This window comes from Mizuhopecten yessoensis, unplaced genomic scaffold, assembly GCF_002113885.1.
Source record: "Mizuhopecten yessoensis strain PY_sf001 unplaced genomic scaffold, ASM211388v2 scaffold8841, whole genome shotgun sequence".
NCBI classification, from domain to species: Eukaryota; Metazoa; Mollusca; class Bivalvia; order Pectinida; family Pectinidae; genus Mizuhopecten; species Mizuhopecten yessoensis.
The window spans coordinates 360,866-381,087 of NW_018407749.1; the positions used below are offsets into that span (position 1 = coordinate 360,866).

Below are 20,222 nucleotides of genomic sequence, written 5' to 3' on the forward strand. Positions count from 1 at the left end.
GTCATTGGGAGTTCTAGGTAGTTTCTGGAATATCAAGAGTGTGGATTAATTAAAACTACAGTGTAAAATATGCTGATATGATAACAAACCCCAGGAGACTTACGGAATTTGTTTGCTGTGATAAGGAAGGGATTTGGATAGTCATGAAACATTCCTTATCAAGGACTTAAATTCATTATAAGAATATTCACATAAAACATGCCTTAGTGCAAGTAAAACAAAATGAAGATTACAGCTAAAATGGTTACTCCTTATAAGTCGATCTCTCGTACAACTGGAGGGGAAAGTGTCCATTTGTCCATCCATGTGTCATTTTAAAAAGTTCTTTCACATACAAATGCCAATTTTGAAATCTGGTCTAGTGTCCAACTACATACAGAGATATGGACCTTGTCCACAGTGCATCACTGTGTTTGGGGCATATTTCAAGTACTCTTGTCACTTGCAATTGCCAATTTTTTTTGTGAGTACATGTACTTCGTGGATGGCAGAGAGTTGCATCCTGAAAATATTGTGTCCTGCACCGCTATATATAGAGTTATTACCCTTTGTTGATTTTGATACAAAAGTTTGCCTGGAGGTGGGAGAACATGGATTATTAATACTTTGTCTTGTTATTTCTTCGTTAGTAATTAATGATTTTCTGGATTATCAAAGTCAGGAATTGTTCTATCGATGTGAAACAATTTCTACAAAATGAATGTCCTCTGTGCGTAGTATCTGTACTCAATTTTTGCTAATAGTATTCACATCCAAGGAATGCTATTTTTATCAGTAAAGCAGCCAGATTATAAGTTAACATCACAGCACAGGCTGACTATAAGCACGGATTGTATTACCAATTAATTCTACCAGATATAAGACACGACAGAGGAAGGCTGGGGGCGGATGAAACAATTGCTTTCCTAGCCCAGCTGACTGTCATAACTAATAATAAAGATTTTGGTCGTAAACATCATTTTGATACTTTAGATACATGATTTAACACACACGTGTAAGATACTTGATAATGCCACACTGAAAGCTGAACGTGTCCCTATTTATTTTATATATTTTTACTCAGAAATTAGCTCATTTGAGATTTGTGGTTTTTATACTGTCAGTAACATTATATGATAAACAAGGATGTGACTTGAAATATACATTCAGGATATCGAGGTTTAGAGCATGAATACATCAATGAAAAAATTTAAGAAATGAAACGAAAATCACTTAAAATGCATTCTACCACGTCTGTGATGTAACGACGGTTTACATTGGTTAAAAAGAGTGCATTATTGAGCGATATACCATGCGCGTGCCAATAACCAATGACAATAACCAATGCACGTGAAATAGTGTGCACGCATGCTGTTCCAACAACCTCCCCGTATTTTATCATGAATTAACAAAAATAGCATAACTGTCAGGCGGGATCAAAATACTTGACAGGCCTGCCATTCAAAAGATTACACGGATCTATAGACCTAAAGTATGTGGGTCCGTGCAGTGAAAATGGTTTATTAATTATTGACATTTAAAATGTACAGGTCTGAAGACAAAATGGTAAATTATTAATTACTTCTGTTTTTACTTCACTGGGTAGTGCCGTACATTTCACCATGTGTGCAGTGTGTGTATGTACTGTCAAGCGTTGATTTCATGTTTTGACGAACGATGTCGATAGCGTGCCAATGTTTGATTGATTGAAATAAACATCGTATCTGACGTCACACGTGTTCAGTTGTTTCTGGTCTGCAAAACGTTGTCTGCTTTCAAAAAATCAAAGTGATGTCGAGCATTCGCCTACAGTGTACATACCGTGTGTGAAGAATATTGTTGCAAAAAGTAGCATTGGTCTGAACAGTGGTTGCAAAACACAGCTGTCCGGTGAATTCGGTGAAGGTGAAGATCGCATCATGATCAGCTGGTCAGCGACTTTCCATCACGTCATGGCAACCAACTAAATTTGCAAACTCATGTCAGGCCTATCGTCTGATGTTGTATCACTGGCACTTCCAAGAAAATCCGCTTGATAACGGTACGATGATGATGGTTTAGAAGTAAACGCAATCCGGGAATCCAAACCCTACGCACTGAGAAATGTTGGCACAACATTGATCAAGTTGAAACGAGGCAACACGATAACGTGATAAATCTTGCACGCGCAAAAGAACAGTGTCTAATTTGCATATCGAATTATCTAGGTCATGTTGCCTTATAAGACAGAAAAACTTTCCAATTAGTTACATTTGACGTGGTAGAATAAAAATAATCAACATGTGTGCGTGCATTATGGTGGAATATATAACTTGGGTTTCGAAAATGTTGGAAAAATAATTAACTCAGGCCGAAGCGGCCTTTGTTAATTTTTTTTACCAACATTTTCTCACCCTCGTTATATATTCCGCCATAATGCACGCACACATGTTGATTTTTTCTTAAATATAGCGCTACACAGTAGGTACATAATCAAGGAACGGCAAAGGAAATGCACTGTATCTATCCAGCAATAAGCCCACCAATATATATTGCAGTTAGGAAGAAATACCTACAAAAGCTTTTTCATTGACCTATAATAAGCCCATCCACCTACTTTCAGTCAGAGATTATTTGTTGGCCCCGTGGGCTTATTGCAGGATAAATATGGTACATCTTTAGTATGATAGCCTTCCCATGCAAAGATACCAAAGTATATGGGAGGCTTATCCAAGACCTCCAAAACCCAAGCATCTCCCTGAAATCATAACTTGTGTTGGAGGAATAAAATATTTGAAATTGAAAAAAAATATTAAAAAAAAATGAAAGAATCAATAACAGCAGGATTATGCTTGATACAAGACGTTATTATGGAAGGATTTTAATTTATGTTAGTAACATTCAGATGTACATTAGTGCATATTTATTTTGTAACTGGAGATGCTAACAGCAGTTTGACGTTTACCTTTTTAACCCTCTGTCAAAAGTGATGAGATACAATGCTTCATGACAGTGAATATGTATTTACCTATTACTACGCATACATAGTTTATTTCCTCTGTAAATATTTGGTGACAGACTAAAAAGTCCAACAACTTATAATGATATGTATGAATAGCGTAGCTTTAAACGGAAAATAACTTTTTAACACCTAATACAGTAGAAAAGTGGTTATTCTCTCTACCTTAAAACACTATTCATTCTTCGATCGCGCGCTCATTCGCTTAAAAAACACCACCCAGCTATTCGCTTATACCTGTATTATTATAATTCAAGCTTATTTAAGGGATTACTTTTCCTTTGCGGTATCCACATTTGATGTTTACTACTGGAACCCTTTGTACATTGTAGTTTGGACTCTGTATTCACGTGGTTTAGGTGCTGCCACTTTTACTACTATTACCTACTACTTTTATTTCATGTGATATATATCGCGTAAACAATTAGTTATACACACGATCTTAAAGTCCTTGAGTTCATTTCAACAAAGTTTGTTGACTAAGATGTCAGTGAAAGTCAAATAGATTGAGGCAAGTCGGTATGCATACATTCCACAAAATATCATTGACAGACTATGCAAAGTGAACATGTTTGTTTAACTATTCAAATCAGAGCTAAACAGAAAGGTATTCTGTGTTGTTACACCTAGAACAATGATAACTCATTACATTTCCTTATATTATTGATTATATTATATCATATTGTTTCAACCCAGACGTGAAAGTAATCACTTGATGGCCGGAAGCCTTGAAAAAGTTGGTGATAATGAACTCTATTGTTTTAACAAAAAAGTACGGAACATTAATTCACAAATTAAATGTATATAAGTATAAGTATACTAGTAGTTTACTGGTACAGTTATCAGTTTGCATTGTGGGTATATAGTGTATCACTGTTAATGTACACATTATAGCAGTAATCTTAGGTGGGAGACTCCTGATTCTGGCCCCTTAAATGTAGTATATTTCAACCAGTGAATTTGCTAAACTATTCCTATATTCTAAGATCCAAATGGTTTAATCTGAAAGAACAACTCGAAATATGTCATTTTAAAGACTTATTTTGTCTTTAGGGGTATATACACACATTGTATTTATGTTTTAATTTTGAGCATGTAGAATGATTTTACTTTTGTGTTTTTAATGCAAAATCTGTAAACTGTTTCTATAACATAGTGGCCCATAGGTGAACCAATATATTGATGGTCAATTTTGTACAAAAATAATTGATAGTCATAGATTCAATCACAACAGGCAATTGTGATTGTGATAATCAAAATGATTGATTATACAATGAAATTTGTGTTGGTTAATTTTGCCATAGATAGGACACCAGACAGTAACTTATGATGTTAATTAAGAAGAAGAGTTCTTACTTGTCTATCTAACATAACGAGTAGACTTAAGCACATACAGATGGAGAAATATGTTCCTTAGAAAAACATGATACAAAACAGAATTGTGACATTAAACAATTCATGTCAATTAACATCAGATACTCTGTACAGGACAAATTACAGTCATATTAGATAGGATGTATGATGTACACATGATAGACTGTAAGACCTGTTGAAAGATATGAAACAAATTAGATTGAATATGAATTATAAGAAGAAAAATCTGAATGTTATTTTGGAAAAAGTGGAATTATAAGTTGTGTTTCAGTACAGGAAAGCATGATATCAACAACAAAAATGAAATTGAAAGGAACATTGATTTATATTGCATAAAATATATGGGCACAGTCAACAAAGAATACTTCTGAAATTTCTTATTCAAAAGTCATGGACCTGCAAGACATTCCACATAATTATGTTGAGCAAACTATTGACTTTAAGCACCAGCGATATGGATTTGAAAACTCTCATCATGATGATATTGTTGAAAAAATAATGGGGGTGGACTACAGTTTCAGATGAACATATCAATGCTATCCGACACAATTGAACAAACGGTTGAGGGGATAAATCAGAGGCGTGGAGACAGTTGTAGTATAATATATCTGTCGGTAGATCCAATCAATAGGCCATAAATTATTGATGGAAACAACACACCGAGCACGGCAACCGTGGTTTGATAATGATTGGGGAGAACATGGCCTGTATGGATGACAGGTGTCAAAGCTATGGATGCATTACAGGTGGGTGATAATGTGTAGATTATAAGCAACAGGGGTAGGATGTAGGTATCTAGGTGAGAGATGTGCTGGGGAGATTCTTTGGTGAAGTGGCAGAGTGATGAACGTGACATATTCTTTGTAATTGCTTTGTTTTGTTTTGAAACATATTGTCAAAGTTCCTTTGGAGTGACGTATGTATTCTTCATCACAAATTTGATATCAAAATGTTTGGACGAGTTTTCCCCACTTACGCCAGGACTCTCAAACTTGTGGGTTGCAATATTAAAATTCTAGATATCTGCTGTATAGGCTTCACAAAGAACCACTTATTAAGGTACAGTGGCATTCACACCTGTATTGATTGTGAGTTTACTATTCCGTCTTTGCATATTACAGAGTTATCTTCTCTTGTGAGCAGGTATTGATTGTTATGTCATTTGTTTGTGAGAGTAACGTCATCAATTTTTGAGAAAACGACGTAATTTTGTCACACAAACCAATGACGTAACAATCAATCCCTGCTCACAAGAGAAGATAACTCTGCAATACGCAAAGACGGAATACATGACAATAAAAGTGCTGGTTATACTGTGATGTCCGTATATACATGCTTTCGCTTACTACCTCTGTGTCTCCTATTGGATGTGACACAGGCTGATGATATATAACAAAATTGCTATGCTATGGATCAATTTATATTTGTCTTTGTATTATTTTAAAAGTTCATGCAGCCGTGAACAGGGCTGATTTCACAAATATGTCGACTCTTTCCTCGAAAAGTTCGGAATGAGATTCATCCACTTCATCACTAAGGGGCGGAATGTGTAAATATTACCTGTCTTTCTGACTGCCTGCAGTATTACATATAGTGCTATTGGAACGAAATAGTCTCGATATTTTCTGACTGCTGATTTGACTGACTTCCATTGGTGCATTATGGCTTAGTTAGTTGATTTCAGCGGTTTATAGTAGAGACACTGGTCCTTTAATTTTCACTCACTAAATAATTTATCAATTACTGTATCCAGTCTGTTGGTATACAAAACAAACCTAGCATTTATTTATTATTCCTGGTACACCTTTCATCATACAATATTTACAACAATCACTCATAGGGGGGGGATGACGTGGTGGTCGAGTGGTTAAGGCAAAATAAAGGCATCTGACTGTCTATGATCACTTGCCCTCCACCACTGGGTCATTGGTTCGAGGACTACAAGAGACAGTTGCCATGTACTGGTCACTGGTTTTCTCCGGGCTCTCCGTCTTTCCTTCACCACCATAACCTGGCAAATTCTTAAATGACCGTAGCTGTTAACGGGACGTAAAGCACAAACAAACCAAACCAAGCACTCATAGATCAATTTGTGTTTAAATAACATCTTTTTTTCCCTGCTTTCAGGAACCTCACATTTTACAATAATTTTATGGTTCCACCTCTTTTCTACTGTAAAAACAAGGCTTTTATGTTATTTCCTGTTAAATATGTGGTATTTCTTCTGTGTGTATAAAAACACAAGTCACAAATCAAGGTTGTGGACTTTTTTAGGGAGTTGAAACATTTGGAAATTATTCTCAGTAATGCTGCAGACAAGTTCAAACATGATATCCTGATTGGCAACACAATGGATAAATCCTTGGTTTATCAATCAATAGCACTTGAGAAGTCCCCTGACATAAATGCTTTTATGAGAAAGAAAATTATAAAAAAAATTGGCTGAGCTGAATTTATCTCATTAATGTAACAGGATGTTTTTGTTGAGAATTTAGTTCCATGATATTTTTTTCAGATTTCAAGGGATTGACTATCATTGAGTATCTTAAATTATCAAAATTTTCTTTTCTTTGCAGAGAAACTTTCATGAAGCATTAGACATATGTGACACTGGTAAGGACATTTTAATCATTGGACACTGCATGTTAATTTGATCAATTTAACAGCTAGATTTTATTCGAAAATATTGTACAGTTGTCAAACACCAACTCCAGGTATTGGATACAAATATCACCAGTGAAAATGTTTTATGTGCAGTACTTTTCTATTAATTTTGCTTTCCCTATGTTTTTAGGTCACCTGAGCTTTGCTCAAGTGACCTATTCTAATCACTTTTCGTCCGTCGTCGTCCGTCGTGCGTCGTGCGTAAACTTTTACATTTTCAACTTCTTCTCAAGAACCAGTGGATGGATTTTTTTCAAACTTGGTCAGAATCATCCTTGGTAGATGAGGCTTCAAAATTGTAAAATTGGGATTCCTACCCCAACCCCTGGGGCCAGGGCGGGGCCCCAAAGGGAACATTTACCAATATTTTCAAATTCTTATCCATTGATGACATGACAAGTATTGTATTTCACTTAGTTTACATGCTGATTTCCGCATCACATCTAAACAATAAAATAAAGCTACCAGTACCTATGATATAACTCAGGTGACCGCTAAGACCCTTGGGCCTCTTGTTTTGTATATGATCTTAAAGATAGAAATACAGATTTATTTACTATTCTTCTTAAATAATCATATTTTTGTACTTTTAGCCCTAAATGAATATAGAAATGAAGAAAAACTACAAGAAAAGAAAATCAAAATATTGTGCCACCAAGGAAGATTTGAAGAAGCTTACAATATTGCAAAGAAGTGGTCACTAAGAGATCCAAAGGTAAGTGTTAACACAACATTAACAGTTACCAATATACAATAATTACCATATTTATCCAGCGATAAGCCCATGCCTAAAAATAATCTAATATGTGTCAAATAGAGCTCAATAGAAATGCCTACAAATGCTAGTTTATTAGGGCTCTGCATCAGAGATGCAGGTACCCTATGGTAATCACTGTGTCCATCTATCTGTGCATCCACGCTTTACTTTCGGTAACTAATCTTTTTGAAATAAATTAGACATGGTGATACACTGTGATGTGTAGATGTGCACAATAGGGGTTTAACCCTTTCACCTCTATAGACCATACTGGACTTATCCCAATGAATGCATGGTAGAGTCCATTCAAGTTACCTATGGTTGAAAGGGTTAAAAAGATTTTAAGATGGATGTCACTGTTACTAAAATAGACCATTTGGGGTTTGGTAAGGCACATTGCAGGGCCCTGGCTGACCTGTCAATGTTCCAGTTGTTCTGTCCAAATCTAACACCTACTTTGAGCTAGAGTTGTGTCTGTCCCTGCAGGATAAAGACTTGTCTTTTTATACCTAGGCTAACAGTGACAGGAAGTTTTAACTGTAAATTTACAATAAGGGAAATCTCTAGTAAAGACTTATCTCCCTAGGTGTTTATCAAAGGTAAAATGTCATAAATAAGTGCAGAGTATTTTTTCTTCTTTATTAAACAGAACTTCACAGCACAGAAGGAACTAAAGAGACTGAAGATTGTTATACATGCATTAAATGACCAGGTATGTTTGGTTGACCAGATTTTGTTTTTCATAGATATTAGGAAACTGTGTCAAACTTAAATAATTAAGAAAAATCTGTATTTCAGCATTCTTTTTTATAAAAGAAAAATGTGCCTTATTATACAACAGAAAGTGAAACTCAGAAATCTCAATGTTAGATTACCTGTTACTTTATGAATTACTTGCAGATTGAAAATAAGAATGTTTCCTTTTGTTCAGAAAATATCATCGGTCAATTAATAAAAAGAAATTTATACAGACAAGCAAATTAGGCAAATTAAATTCATACTACTTGATACAACATCAATATTTTATAAAAAAAAAATCCATGCTTTAAAAAAAATTGTATTCAGTTTATCATGAAGTTAAATGTTATTATCTCTACTGAAGGATGAGGACAGTGAAGAGGAGGAATCAGAATCCATAATAGAGGAGGTTGATGAGACGAAAGAGGAAACAGAAGATGACGACAAAAGGTCATCTCCTGAGGGAATGGAAACTGAGAACAGTCATAACTCTATCACGCAGACCCAACCTGATAATCACTCTGTCATCACCCCACAAACCTACAGCCCGCAGACTGTAGAATCAGGTATGTACCCTTCCCCACCCTCACAGATACAGGGGGTCAACAAGGGAATGGAAACTGAGAACAGTCATAACTCTCTCACGCAGACCCAACCTGATAATCACTCTGTCATCACCCCACAAACCTACAGCCCGCAGACTGTAGAATCAGGTATGTACCCTTCCCCACCCTCACAGATACAGGGGGTCAACAAGGGAATGGAAACTGAGAACAGTCATAACTCTCTCACGCAGACCCAACCTGATAATCACTCTGTCATCACCCCACAAACCTACAGCCCACAGACTGTAGAATCAGGTATGTACCCTTCCCCACCCTCACAGATACAGGGGGTCAACAAGGGAATGGAAACTGAGAACAGTCATAACTCTCTCACGCAGACCCAACCTGATAATCACTCTGTCATCACCCCACAAACCTACAGCCCACAGACTGTAGAATCAGGTATGTACCCTTCCCCACCCTCACAGATACAGGGGGTCAACAAGGGAATGGAAACTGAGAACAGTCATAACTCTCTCACGCAGACCCAACCTGATAATCACTCTGTCATCACCCCACAAACCTACAGCCCGCAGACTGTAGAATCAGGTATGTACCCTTCCCCACCCTCACAGATACAGGGGGTCAACAAGATGTACTCTCTTGAGGGAATGGAAACTAAGCACAGTCATAACTCTATCATGCAAGCCCAATCTGATAATCACTTTTGCATCACCCCACAAACCTACAACCTACAGAGTGTAGACTCAGGCATGTACCCTCCCCACCCTCGCAAATACAGGGGGACAACAAGATGTCACCTCCTGATGGAATTGAAACTAGGAACTCTCAGGTCCTTCTTGGTAATTGTTCCATTGAATTTAGTCATTAAAGAAATTTAAGAACTTTTTCTGGTAAATGTTTGGGTCAATATAGGTTTCAAATAGACATGAGTAGAGGCTCATTTTAAGGAGTCAAAATATGCTTTCAGGAGGTCTAAAGCAAGCGCTGAGTGGAGTTATGTTCTATATATAAATATTTTTATAACATGGTGTTAACTGTGCTGAAAATCATGATATTTACCAATAAAGATACAAGAAGTTAACAATACAAACCAATGCTAAACAATACTGACTCATGTTTACCTATAAATAATGATACTGATTTTTGTTTTCCAGTGCTGACTAAAGCTATTCAGTACTGACCAAAATTGACCAGTGCTTTGTTGTCGTGCAACTCATTGAGAAGATATAAAACCCCAATCAATCAGACTACAGTTGCTGGTCAATGCCTTCCATTGTTGACCAATAGTGACCCTTAAAAGACTGACCAGCTGTCTATTTAATTTTCACAGATAAACGGAAACATGTCTGTACCTTCTGTAACATCCGTTTTGACCAACAAGAAGAACTGGACACACACTGTAAGAGTGACTTACACAGAAAAAAGATCACAGCCGACGATGACCAGAACTGGAAGTACAGGGAGCCACCTCGAGGATTTGGTGCTGAAGATTATTCTCTGTGTAAAAGGTTTGTATCACTTAGCTTTGTCAAGAACTGGCACTTGTCCTCTGCTTTATCAAGAGTAGGAAATACTGTTTTCAGTTTGTTGATCTTTCTTGCATGCCCTTTGGACAGTTTCTTTGATTTCTATAAAAAATCATTATTTGATCGTTCAATGTCAATTCCGTCTTTGCGTATTGCAGAGTTATCTTCTCTTGGGAGCAGGTATTGATTGTTACGTCATTGATTTGTGTGAGAAAATTACGTCGTTTTCTCAAAAATTGATGACGTTACTCTCACAAACAAGTGACGTAACAATCAATACCTGCTCCCAAGAGAAGATAACTCTGCAATACGCAAAGACGGAATATGCAGGCCAAAATCAAAGATAAATGAAATCCATGTTTAATTACAGCTTCTCTCTAAGTTCTGCTTTGATTAGATGTAACGTTGTTTGATGAAAATCTGCAATTTAACTTCATTTCTAATCTGTAACCAAAGAAAAATCCTTGAAATTTCTTGCTTGTGTTTTGTTTATCATGATAATGCATATCATGATAAACAAAACACAATCAAGAAAATTCTGCATCTTAATGAAATAGAACGTGTTTGTCATATAAGGCAAAAAAAAAAAGAGAATTTATAAGGCAAAAAAAAAGAGAATTTGGTAAAAAGAAATAGTATCTTTTCTGAGATTATAATTTCTTTGTGCCAACCTTTTGAAAAACATCAATAAATAAACCATGATTTAAATAAATCAACATGCTAGATACAATCTTGTGATTGAATGTTATAACATCATTCTTAGACCACTCTCAGAAGCATCATACTGTAATATAAATGTTGGCAATAATGAACTAATTTCTTGAGGCCTATGAAGTTCAATATAAACTAAACTAATTTATTGTATGTAGAATGCATCATTTTCACATTAATGTTTTCAGTACGGAGGAGATCGGGAAGTGTGCCTTCAGTGACAAATGTACCGAGGCTCACTCTAAAGAAGAACTTGCCGAGTGGCAGATGCGTTTTAAATTTCGAAAACAACTTATCAAAGTGGCACATGATAAACAACTGCATGGCAACACTTACGCTGAACAGCTGATAGAGAAACTCATGAATTCAGATAACCCCAAATCTCTCGTAAGTCATGTGATATGTTTGATTTCTCTCGTAAGTCATGTGATATGTTTGATACCTCTCGTAAGTCATGTGATATGTTTGCTTTAGACAAGTTTAAAAGTGATTGACTTCTGCATTGGTAGTTTTTACTTGTTCAACTCCTTGAATTTGTATAATTGAATTCTGGTTCGACTCCCTGCATTGGAATCTTGATTAGGTGTGCTGGTTATACTTCATGTATTAGAATTACAGTGTGCGATGTAGTCAGTACAGCTTTCAGATCCTCTTTGATTATAACACCAATGACTAAAACACTTCATTATAAAAAAAGGAAACATTTTTCAAAGATACAGCATATCAATTTTAATATTCATTTGCTGGTTGTTCAGAATATGAATCTGAAGACTGAATATAAAATGCATGTGTAACACTTTCTATTCTACAGATGGTGTCTAATGTGGACTACTCCAAAGTACATGTGAATTCTGACCTCAAAGTTAACATGACCTCAAAGAAATGTACAAGTGCCTGGACTTTCACCATAACTAGCAAGGTAATGACCATAACTAGTCACCATAGCTACCAAGGTAATCATTGTAGCTAGCTTGGTAATCACAATAGCAACCAAGATAATCATTGCAGCTAGCACGGTAGTTATCATAGCTACTAAGGTAATCATTGCAGCTAGCACGGTAATTATCATAGCAACCAAGGTAATCATTGTAGCTACCAAGGTAATCATTGTAGCTAGCTAGGTAATCACAATAGCAACCAAGGTAATCACAATAGCAACCAAGGTAACCATTGCAGTTAGCAAGGTAGTTATAATAGCTACTAAGGTAATCATTGCATTAAGGCAGGCATTGAAATAAGCAAGGTAATCACCATAGCGACAAAGGTAATCATTGCAGCTAGCTAGGTAATCACAATAGCAACCAAGGTAATCATTGCAGCTAGCAAGGTAGTTATAATAGCTACTACGGTAATCATTGCACCAAGGCAAGCATTGCAGTAAGCTAGGTAATCACCATAGCGACAAAGGTAATCATTGCAGCTAGCTAGGTAATCACAATAGCAACCAAGGTAATCATTGCAGCTAGCACGGTAGTTATAATAGCTACTACGGTAATCATTGCACCTAGGCAAGCATTGCAGTAAGCTAGGTAATCACCATAGCAACAAAGGTAATAATTGCTGCTAGCTAGGTAATCATATCTAGCAAGGTAATCACTATAGCTACTAATGTACTCATTGCACTTAACTATGTTATCAACATAGCTACCAAGGTAATCATTGCAGCAAGGCAAGCATTGCAGTAAGCTAGGTCATCACCATAGCTACCAAGGTAATCATTGCAGCTAGCAAGGTTATCACCATAGTTACGAAGGTAATTGCCACAGCAAGCCAGGTAGGCACCCTGTCTCCAGCTCACATGTACACATATATTACACACATTGGCACATCCTTAAATGATCTTAGCTGTTAGTCAATAAGACAACCTAATAAAATCAAACCACTGGTGAGATAATCACTATAACTAACTTGGAAATCACCATTTCTAGCAAGGTAACTAATTATCAGTGGTACCAATTTAATCATCACAGCAAGCAAGGTCATTAGCACCATAGCTAGCGAGGTAATCATCATAGCTAGCTAAGGTCATTAGCACCATAGCTAGCGAGGTAATCATCATAGCTAGCAAAGCAATGAGATGAGATACATTGTGCTTATGGACTAGAACATATAACTTATTACTCCTAACAAAGTCATATTTCTGTCCAAATCTAAGAAACTATCTCATGAACATCATGTAATTAAACAAATTTTCCCTATAGCAAACTAATATTTCCTGCTACCTGTGGGTTATTAAACTCATGTTTTACAAACTCTGCTATTTGACTTTATAATTTCCAAACCATTTATAATATCTGAATATCTCTCACTTAAAAAGATAACAAATCAGTTGTTTAATGTTGGACAACAAAATTTCATTAGAATATCTAACCCGACTAAATATTAAACTTTCACTGTTTTCAGAGAAGTCTTCACATAGTGGCTTTACTGGACGATACATACCGAACCTATTTTCATATTGCGAGTATTTCCGTGGGGCCAAAGAAAACTCAGAAGTACCAGAACCTGGAAACGCACTGCCAGGAATGGGTGAACCCGGAGTATCCCAACGTCACGCTAGGGGAATATGTATACAGAGTCAAGGTACCTACCCCAACCTCAGACAAGGGTGTTACAATCCAAGGTCACGCTAGGGGAATATGTATACAGAATCAAGGTACCTACCCCAACCTCGAGCAAAGGTGTTACAATCTAAGGTCACGCTACGGGAATATGTATACAGAATCAAGGTACCTACCCCAACCTTGGGCAAGGGTGTTACAATCCAAGGTCACGCTAGGGAAATATGTATACAGAATCAAGGTACCTACCCCAACCTCGGGCAAGGGTCTTACAATCCAAGGTCACACTAGGGGAATATGTATACAGAATCAAGGGACCAACCGCAACCTCGGGCAAGGGTCTTACAATCCAAGGTCACACTAGGGGAATATGTATACAGAATCAAGGGACCAACCGCAACCTCGGGCAAGGGTCTTACAATCCAAGGTCACACTAGGGGAATATGTATACAGAATCAAGGTACCTACCGCAACCTCGGGCAAGGGTATTACAATCCAAGGTCACGCTAGGGAAATATGTATACAGAATCAAGGTACCTACCGCAACCTCGGGCAAGGGTCTTACAATCCAAGGTCACACTAGGGGAATATGTATACAGAATCAAGGTACCTCCCCCAACCTCGGGCAAGGGTGTTACAATCCAAGGTCATGCTAGGGGAATATGTAAACAGAATCAAGGTACCTACCCCAACCTCACGCAAGGGTGTTCCAATCCAAGGTCATGCTAGGGGAATATGTATACAGAATCAAGGTACATACCGCAACCTCGGGCAAGGGTCTTACAATCCAAGGTCACACTAGGGGAATATGTATACAGAATCAAGGTACCTCCCCCAACTTCGGGCAAGGGTGTTACAATCCAAGGTCACACTAGGGGAATATGTATACAGAATCAAGGTACCTACCCCAACCTCGAGCAAAGGTGTTACAATCTAAGGTCACGCTACGGGAATATGTATACAGAATCAAGGTACCTACCCCAACCTCGGGCAAGGGGGTTACAATCCAAGGTCACGCTAGGGAAATATGTATACAGAATCAAGGTACCTACCCCAACCTCAGGCAAGGGTGTTACAATCCAAGGTCACGCTCGGGGAATATGTATACAGAATCAAGGTACCTACCGCAACATCGGGCAAGGGTATTACAATCCAAGGTCACGCTAGGGAAATATGTATACAGAATCAAGGTACCTACCCCAACCTCAGGCAAGGGTGTTACAATCCAAGGTCACGCTAGGGAAATATGTATACAGAATCAAGGTACCTACCCCAACCTCGGGCAAGGATGTTACAATCCAAGGTCACGCTAGGGGAATATGTGTACAGAATCAAGGTACCTACCCCAACCTCACGCTAGGGGAATATGTATACAGAGTCAAGGTACCTACCCCAACCTCACACAAGGGTGTTACAATCCAAGTTCACGCTAGGGGAATATGTATACAGAATCAAGGTACCTACCGCAACCTCGGGCAAGGGTATTACAATTCAAGGTCACGCTAGGGAAATATGTATACAGAATCAAGGTACCAACCGCAACCTCGGGCAAGGGTCTTACAATCCAAGGTAGAGGTCACTACTGTATAACTAGGATTTATGATTAGAAATATTTTGTTGTTGCTCTTTTGAATTTGTTTCTCTTCTGATTCAGATTAAACATCAGACTGATATACCCGGTATATAAAACTTTATATAAATATCCAGAATACAAATATCTGAAAAGTGTTTCCATTTGATGGTCATAGAACCAAGGTCAAAGCTGCTGATGCTATAAATAGACAGAGAAGGAACTAATTCAATTCACATGTATAGTGTATTATTTTGATAGAAAATATTTGTCAAGTATGCAGAATACTATTACCTCAAATGAGTTTGTGTTTGAAGTTCCTGGTTCCTGAGGGGTGTAAAGACATGTTGACGGGCATTTATGTCTTGACAGATATTGTGTAATAAAAATCTTTACATTCGCAGGTGGTGTTTAAGACTGATATTTACGGAACTTTCCGTCAGACGCTAGTAATGGACTATGGGTTTGATCCTGTACTCAGTCGAGAGCTCCAAGTAGAATCAGCTCCTATCACAGACACAGAGAAGGTGTTCAATGACTTCCTTCAAAGCAATCAGGGCAGATGGAAGAAAAACAACGTTCAGCTGCTGCCATTTGCACTCAAGTAATTTCATCCTAGTTTATTAATCATTTCTATTACCAGAAACACCTGTTTTCAGTTTTATTTATTTTTAATAGCTCTTGTTATTTGATTGAAGTGCTTATTTTCAAAAATATGATTATGATATTTTGCTCTGACCATTCTGCACTGTGAAATTTGAAAATTAAAAATTTGCACAACATGTTTCAAATGTTAAAATTTCACAAGTTTTGCAAATGATACTAGTGTCAGGATAAATCATGACCATATAAGAAATGATTGTGTATGTAATAAGATTGTCCAAGCTAAGTTAAGCAAGCATGCTCACCAGCCTAAATTTTACAGCAGAAGTCAATCGTTTCTTTGTAAAACTATGTCAAAACAAAGAACATAAACAAATACTAAAACTTCCCCAGCCACATAGTGAATCAGACATTGAGAGTTTGTTTTTTAATTTCCTATTGTCAGAAAGCCCTTCTGTCAGTGAGACATCTTGGTTTGGCTTTGTAATTTCCTATTGTCAGTGAGACATCTTGGTTTGGCTTTGATTTAGCTCCATTATTCTAATTCTAAATTCCAACTCATCACTTCATATGTGGATACATGATGAGGAAAAATACAACAATATGTCAAATTAAGATTACTTTACTGTAGACTTTTGGTTAGGTTCCATGTTGATCAAAGTGGGAGTGAGGACTTATATATATGTATGTTTTACAAACATTTTCAAGGTTAATTGTTCACTTTGTAGACCAATACCCAACACAGCCATAGAGGACAAGCTACTGGCCAAATACTCCCTGCCTGATATTGAAAAATTTCGCTTCGAGGACCACCTGATGCATTCACCAACGAAGGAAACATACCGCATCTGGATGCATGAGATGTTGTATGTGGAGGAATGGTCACAGTTGGACAGTATATCTAGGTAAGTCACGTGTAGTCAGTGGACAAGTTTGGTGTAGCCATGAGATTTATAACGGATGATAACATTTAAATAGAGCTGCCATGATACACTTTACCCACGATTAGATACGTATCTCGATATTTGTACCACGATTTGATTATTTCGATTCGATACACCTTTATTTTAGATTATAAACAAAATGATATATATATGACGTTAATACACGGAAACCCGCAGTGTTTACACACTTTTGATTTGAAACTTGTTGGAGCATCACAAATTTTCATTTCCTTACGGCGGTCCGCCATTTTGTTATGAATGCTTTGTGAAAATTGCATCCTCGCAGCCAATTGGTTGAGGGTTTAGAGATCAGCCAATGAAATTGAACGTCTCACAGACGTTTTGGCTGAAGCGGCATACACTAATATTCAGATTGTGACAACTCTACATTTAAAGGGAATTGGTTTTGGTGAAAAATGATATTTTGGCATTTTTATAGGTCTCCATAACCTTTCTTTGAAAACCTATTGCTATCATCAGTTATCAATGAAAACCTTTGCTATTGTGGTGCTATAACCCTTGATCATAGTGCGATAACCAACTGTGATTATCTTATCTACCTAACAACCTCTTGTACCATTAATCATCCCAATATGAAATACGTTTGATGCCAATGAGAATCTTCTAATATTACCAGCAGTACTTCATTATTACATTTAGACATTACAGGATCCTGTCAGCTTGTATATATATTTACTATTATAATTATGCAGAAAACTATTGATTGCATATTAACAAAATACAAAATTCACTTTACAGTCTTTCATAGTCCTACATTATAATAGTTAAGCAAAAAAGTAACCATATGATTAAGCATGAAGTATGAAGATATGTTTTAAGTTGTAGAACTCTCTGAACAACTTTTATTTTCATCATGGAAAGATATTACATTTATAAGGGTGATTATTCTCTTCACTAGTAAAACTGTGTTAAATTATGTTTAACAGGTACAGCCTGAACACATCCCTTCAGTTGGTGAACCGTTTCCTCCTGGTCCCGGGAATGATATCAGGTGCCAAGTACGCCCAGGATGGAGAGCTTTTCGCTCGCATGGCCCTAGAGGACAGGTTGTCAGAGGACTATGCTGGAGGTCGCCTCATCCTCAACTCCACACTCGCCTGGCTTGCACCACAGGATCAGAAGAAGAAAGAGGCCTCTACCAATCTACCTAAGGTGGGTCTATGTGATAGTCACAGATGTTTCTTGAAGAGCTGTGTGTTTGATAGTGTAATCTGAATTTTTCAGCTCATCTGGCTCAAAGGGCCAAGTGTGCTAAGACCATGGTGCAGGGTTTCTTGTGTGTCCAGTTTAATCTTTTTCTTTGAATCAGTAAACTTCCACAACAGCCAAAGCGAGTTTTGGACTAAACAATGGCCTAGGTAATTCCCCTAAGCAAAAAAATAAGAAATTAAATGTTTCTAAAGTATACGATGTGGCTTCTCCGGGTGTGAAGAGCCAGGGTCATAAAAGGGAAATTGGGGTTACTTTCAAGATAACACATTCAGTATGGTATTTTGTCCTTTCCTTGTGTTATATGAAGCATCCCTGAGCCAAGAAAACTCAGTTTAGTGGTATTGAAGGATGACTGTTTTTTGTCAATTTTTACTTGTACTGTGAATTTTTGTGTTGTTAAAGGGGCATCACGGTGAAGTAACTTTATTTTTTGTCTTATTTTCAAATACTACATAAACATATCAAGTGAGACTCCTTATGGAAAATAACGATCGAATTTGGCTGAAATAGATTCATAAAAATGATTAAATCTAAGAAAATCATCGGTATTTTTACCTGTCTGACCAACGTTTTGTTCAGGGATTTCCCTCTACTAGCGCATGCGCATANATTTATGTTTAAAGCTAAATAAATTTAAATTCTGAATATTGGCAAGTGTGCAATTAACTTCTAATGATGAATAATTACTGTTCAATAAGTTTGAATACGGACTTAGAAATCATATAACTTGGTTTCATAGTGCGGTAAGAAGTTGCAGTTGCCTGACGGCCCCTCTCTGGGGGCCTCTTTGGAAACCGTTTCATCTCGCTCGCACCACTTGTGTTTACTGCCTAGTCAGGTGACGTTATCGGCGCTATTTTTAGCAGGGCTTTCCCGAACAATTCAAGTGGTCAAACTGGACATTTGGAACGGACTATGAATATGTGGATAGCGTGGTAACATATGTGGAAGTGCATACAATGCATACATTCATTAAAAAAAAAAACGCCTTTTCACGTGATGTCCCTTTAAAAAAAGTGAAAAAAATACTCTGAAGAAACAACACAAAAGTTGATTATAGACTAATTTGATACTAAAAACAGTTACTGCGTAATGTTAATGTTCATAACAGAAATAGGTAATGGATATTAACAAACATTTTTCTCCTCATCAAGTTCAATGCCAATACCCATTGATAATTTACAAAAGTTAGGTATTTAATCTGTGAGATATGGAGTTATTTTCTCGATAACAAATTATCTGACTACATGTGCAATGAAGTTTGTATACACTTGTTATTTGCTACCTCTTTCTGTTTCACACATGGTCCAGGTTTATGAAGCAGTCATAGAGGATAAGGGTAAAAACTTCATCTTTCTCCGCCTGTCAAAGGAATGTGTAGATGAACTCCACCTTTCATGTGACCAGGAATTTTCTGTACAGGTAAGGGGAGATAACTCAACACACCAGAAGTCAATATAGAGTTCTATCTTGCTTTAAGCAAATCGGTTTTACCGGGTAATTACATTTTTGTGGAAATTGTGTTTCATATTTAATATTCATATAATTAAACAAGGTTTTTTTTGTGTAAATTCTTATTTTTTGGGAGCAGATTAAAGATTCAGAGGTAATAAAAGCTCTTCCAAAAAATTGATCAGGGAATATTTCTTATCAGAACATCTTTTTGTAATAGGTTAATTTAATAATATACAAGCAAATTTATTTTGAAATATAACATTCACACATTTTACGTGGATGCTTGAACCTGAATGTTTTTAGGTCACCTGAGACAAAGTCTCAAGTGACCTATTGCGATCGCCTTTTGTCCGTCGTTGTCCGTCGTCTGTCATCCGTCGTGCGTCCGTAGACAATTTACATTTTCGACTTCTTCTCCAAAACCCCTGAACCAATTTCAATGAAATTATGCAGGGACCTTCCATGGACAAAGATCAACAAAAATAGTTACCGGTTTAGTCCTACGCCCCCAGGGGCCTGAGGGGCGGGGCCAAAAAGGGT

General features: G+C 37.0%; 1 protein-coding gene across 2 annotated transcripts in view; it reads left to right on the forward strand.

Moving 5' to 3' along the window:
• Positions 1-20,222, forward strand: part of LOC110456757 (probable helicase with zinc finger domain) — a 45,536-nt gene that overhangs the window by 12,757 nt on the left and 12,557 nt on the right. The window contains exons 3-14 of one of the 2 annotated variants that reach the window (XM_021507701.1): positions 6,928-6,964; positions 7,609-7,730; positions 8,422-8,484; positions 8,875-9,517; positions 10,410-10,587; positions 11,505-11,703; positions 12,128-12,235; positions 13,720-13,899; positions 15,852-16,051; positions 16,779-16,955; positions 17,942-18,167; positions 19,539-19,649. In XM_021507701.1, coding sequence (XP_021363376.1) covers positions 6,928-6,964; positions 7,609-7,730; positions 8,422-8,484; positions 8,875-9,517; positions 10,410-10,587; positions 11,505-11,703; positions 12,128-12,235; positions 13,720-13,899; positions 15,852-16,051; positions 16,779-16,955; positions 17,942-18,167; positions 19,539-19,649 — 2,244 coding nt within the window. The other variant, XM_021507703.1, reaches the window with a different exon arrangement.